Source organism: Parasteatoda tepidariorum, chromosome 1, assembly GCF_043381705.1.
Source record: "Parasteatoda tepidariorum isolate YZ-2023 chromosome 1, CAS_Ptep_4.0, whole genome shotgun sequence".
NCBI classification, from domain to species: Eukaryota; Metazoa; Arthropoda; class Arachnida; order Araneae; family Theridiidae; genus Parasteatoda; species Parasteatoda tepidariorum.
The window spans coordinates 51933323-51938291 of NC_092204.1; the positions used below are offsets into that span (position 1 = coordinate 51933323).

General features: G+C 31.7%; 1 protein-coding gene across 1 annotated transcript in view; it reads left to right on the forward strand.

The window, feature by feature from the left end:
* The first annotated feature begins 1468 nt into the window (after positions 1 to 1468).
* Positions 1469 to 4969, forward strand: part of LOC139425397 (intracellular coagulation inhibitor 2-like) — an 8798-nt gene continuing 5297 nt past the window's right edge. The window contains exons 1-2 of the mRNA XM_071180134.1: positions 1469 to 1616; positions 2259 to 2514. Of these exons, the coding sequence (XP_071036235.1) occupies positions 2278 to 2514 (237 nt within the window). The 5' untranslated portion in view covers positions 1469 to 1616; positions 2259 to 2277. The remainder of the gene's footprint in view (positions 1617 to 2258; positions 2515 to 4969) is intronic.

Here is a 4969-nt window from a genome sequence, read left to right on the forward strand (position 1 = left end):
TTTCAAAGGCGTTCACAAGCGATATGCACTCAAGCATGCTGGGCGACAAACAACAATGAGTGGCATGTGCATACTAATTCTCAGCATGCGCTGCTGCCCACGAAGTTTGAACTTCATCAAACAAACTGTTAAGAAGTTATAACGGTTTTATTTCATACTCGCAGTTCAGAAATTATCACGCTGTAGTTTAATCAAAGAATGAAACTAACTTACAAATTCAGAAAAAGACAGAATAAGTAAGTAACATTAAAATAATAAATCAAAATTGAAAAGCGCCTATGGCAGTTAAAACCAAATTTGTTTTATTTTAATTTAGTAATTCAGATATACAATAGCAGAAAAAGACGAAAACTTTAAGATATGTGTGTTGGCAGGACAGCTTTTCATCAGGGGACACACTGCTTGCTAACACACAGGAGCCTTTCTGTTGTCAGTGGTGAAACCAAAAACTGACAGTGCCCCGAGGCCCCATAATGGAAAAACAAACAAAAAAAATAATTAGAAAAATTGAAATGTAAATGCAAAAAAAACTTCATGACAAACAATCGCAATTTAAAAGTACACAGAGTAAGACTTAATCGAGACAGAGTAAGACCACAAAGATGCACCCACAAATAAGAAATATAAATAAAGTTACAGCTAAAATAACCAAATAAAAATAAAATTTGAATCGTCAAATGATTAAGAAAACTTTTGAAAATTTTGAAAAAGAAAAGAAAAAAACATTCAATGAGAAAAATTCTAAAAAAGTGCTGCCATCTATATGCTGATCTACGGAACAAAAAATCCTAAATTTCACCGCATAGAAGTGTTTAATATTTTAACATGATAACATTAAAGGGCCGAGTGGCTAATTTGTAAACTCAATCGAAAAACTTAACTTGAATGAAATATGTTTATCAAACATTGGATAAATAAATAAAAACTTGGGAAATATTACGTGTGACATTTTTTAACAACTTAGACGCACTTCATTATTTTTATTATATTATTGAACATCTTTATAATTGAAATATTTTATTATTGGCACATTTCGTTATTGGCTGCAGTATTGCTTCTGGAAAAGAATTCTGTGACAACAAACAAAAGGAAATACATTATTGATTCAATTACCATTATTGATTCAACTTAAACACATTTCATTATTTGTCTAATATTAGTATTTACCTAATTATTCACCTTATTATTGCTTCTTTGAAAAAAGCTCTTGCTCACAAAAAATATAAATCAAGCATGCATTAATAAAAATATATATTTGCATTTAATAAAATAATCTTTGGGTGCCTGTAACTATTTTGTAATCTTAAAAAAATAAAAAAAATATTTTTAAAAAAAAAAAGGAATTTGTACTAACAACTACAATTATTCTATAACTGTCTTTTTGAAAATGGAATTTTTTTTTCACATTAAAATTATTCGGAAATACATAATGATGACTAGACTAGAATTAGTCTATAATTTGATGAAACTTTAGATGATTTATGTTTGTTGAAACAGCGTAGTTCGTGAGAGTGAGATATCGCTTCTTATTTCAGATTATAATAAGGAATATTTTATTTGTATAAATTCAATTGCATCGTACTTGCTTTAACAATCTGCTTAATTTTCATCTCAAGGTAAGCCCAATCTGGACATTTTTGCCGTTTCGTAGTCATTTCTCAACTTTAAAATTTCTACTTATTTATTCTTTACTGCTTTAAAAAAAAATCTGACACAAAATATATAAACACAAAATATATAAAAAAAAATAATTGATTTCGCTTCTTATTTGTCAATATTTTTTTTTATTTCTTTATTTGAAGCGAAGTTTTGAACCGGAAATACGCGATTTTTTTCTTCTCTGCTCACAATACTTTTGGAATTGATCTCAATATATATATTCATATACTGAGATATTAAGATAATTATAATTATACATTGATTAAAATTCCGAGCCATCAATAAACTTGTTTTTGCCGGGCTATGCAAAAGTTAATTACAGCAAAATTACTTACGTCGATATAACTTTTCAAATGTTTTTATTAAAAATATAGAAGTTTTTTTTTTCAATGATTTTTTCAGACAAATGAGTGAAAACACTTTTAATATTTGACTATTCCTCTTATTACAATAATTGATTGAGAACTTTGACTAATTATAACGATCATTGATCATGATAAAATAATTTATGATTATTCATTAATTCTACTTACAATCACATGTTTTTATCATCATATATTATATATTTTTATACATTTTTTCAAACGGTCTTATTCTAGAAAACTTGCCAAGAGAACTATGAAGATTCATCGATTATTCATTCTAGTGGCATTAGCTACTTTAAATGTAATATTTTCTGCAGAAGCTGCCGATGTAAAAAATGCAAGTAAATTGGCAGTGGCAAATAATGAGCTAGGTGTGAAACTTTACCACAGGTTTACTCAGAATGATGACAGAAATATTTTCTTCTCACCTTTCAGCCTATCAACAGCTTTTGGAATGCTTTTCGTTGGCACTGGTGGAAACTCAGCTAAAGTAGGTGCAATTGGTTTCACTCGCCAACATACACCGAAGAGCCATTACATTATGACCACCCTGCTATAACATCTAGGACCACCTTTAGCCCTCAAAACTGCTAGCACCCTCCGTGGCATTGGTTCCACAAGGTGCTGATAGGTAGTCTGAGGTATCTGGTACCAAGCGCTCACCAACTGGTCCTACAATTCCCTCACATAGCTAGGGGATAGCGTGGCAGCACGAATTTGGTTTTCCAAGTAGGACCACAAATGGATTAAGCTCAGGTGAATTTGGGGGCCAAGACCTGACTTGAAAGTCACTGGAATGTTCCTCGAACCAATCCATGACGATTCGACCCTTATGAAATGGTGCATTATCCTGTTGGTAAACACCATCCCCTGCAGGAAAAACTGTAGCCATGAATGGGTGAGCCTTGTCTGCAACTATGTTCAAGTAGCTTACAGACGTCAGGGATTGTTCTATGAACATTATGGGTTCTAATGTGCTCCATGAAAGCATTGTTCCTGGGCAAGAAGCCATGAAAACCTGGGTGAGCCCATTGTTATAGATGGAGGGTGGTCATAATGTAATGGCTCTTCGGTGTATATATCGTTTTGTTTAAGATTTAAGTTCATACCAATTCACAGTGGGCCAGCATTCAAGGTTTCGTGACCAAAATTAGTATTTCAATAAACTTAGTTTCGAAATTAGGGGGTCTTTTGGAGTTTTTATGAGCAGGTAAACTGATAGTGATTCATAGTTGAAATTTTGAAATACACTAAAAATACCAACAAAAGAAAATGGCGGCTGAAATATGGCGAGCAGAAATAAAAAATAATAATATAGTACGTTTAAATAATTAAATATAGCAATCAAAATATAATCATTTTCGTAATTTTATATTAAAAATGAAAAGCTAATCATATTTCCGAAGTAATATTACTAAATAACCCTGATTAATTACAAAATAACGCGAAAACATGAAGAAAAAAAAAATTTTGTTTTTCGTTATATTCAGTCCATCTTCGCTATACGGACAAAATGGAGACAGGTTTTTTCGAAAGAAGAAACATCAAAGAAGACAACAAAAAAAAATTACGAAATAACGCGAAAACATCAACAAAAAAAACATAATTTTTGTTTTTCGGTATATTTAGGCCATCTTCGCAATACGGGTAAAATGGGACAGGCTTTTTCGAAAGAAGAAACATCACAGAAGACAACAAAAAAAAGTTTGACTAATTACCTCGTGGAACATTTTGGAACTAAGTTTCGAAAGTCATGCAAACATTGTAAAATGTCAAAGGATAAGATATAAACTGTGAGTTTGTCAAGAGTATTAACTAATCCAACAAATTGAAAAATTGTACTATAATTTCAGACTAATTACTCTGATAAAAATGTAACAGTTAGGTGAAATTCCTATATATATTTCTGACATAAAAATTTAAAAGTTACATTAAAAAAACTTTTTTTTAAACATATTTTTTCATTACATTGTACTCTCGTCTGTCCAAAAAGTAAATTATAATGTTTGGAATAATTTGGGCTATATTAAAACTGCCTACACATATTTTAGCTGAAAATTTAATTTTTGGCTTATGGCCAAAGATCATGGTCTTCTGGCCCACTGCGCAATTTCTTTAATCATTTTTTCCCATATTAAGTGTAATGTAGTTCAGCTAAAGTAGGTGAGATTGTTTCACTTGTTAACATGGAACATATGTCCCATTTGCTTAAGATTTCGGCTGATATCAATTCCTTGAATAATTTTTTTTTTCATTTTGTATATGTTACCGGCAAAGTATGAAACGCCGGCATTGTATAGATTACCTGACGTTTTCAGGCGAAGCATGAAATGTGAGAATTATTACATACTTTCCCTAGGCATTGTATACAATTCCTAGGCATTCTATAGAACGCCAAATGCTATTTAGGCAAAGTATGAAATAAACGTCCTGATGAGGTTATTATGTAAGTGACGTGCATGTTACTGTGAATGACCGAAATCAGTGATTGTTGACTTTCACCGGTGAATGTTGACAATCAAATTAGTCGCTTTGGTTACTGTCCGAAATATTTATTACATCCGATTTGAAATTGATTTATTCGTCGATATAATTACATTTATTCCATATTTTAATACTTACTGACGATAGATTAGAAGAAATATCAGTGTTTGGAGTATCGGGCAAATGTATACCGGGCAGTGGCACTTGACTAGACCTAGTATGTATTTTACCAAAGGTCTAGTCATACTAGGTCTAATTAAGTGCCATTGCCCGGCATGCATTTGTCGGGTATATCCTACACTGATGTTTCTTTAAGGTTCAGTGCCACTGCCCGGTATACCCCACACTGATGTTTTTTTAAGGTCAAGTGAAACTGCCCGGTATACATTTGCCCGATACTCCAAACACTGATGTTTCTTCTAATCTATCGTCAGTAAGTATTAAAATATGAGAAGAATCAC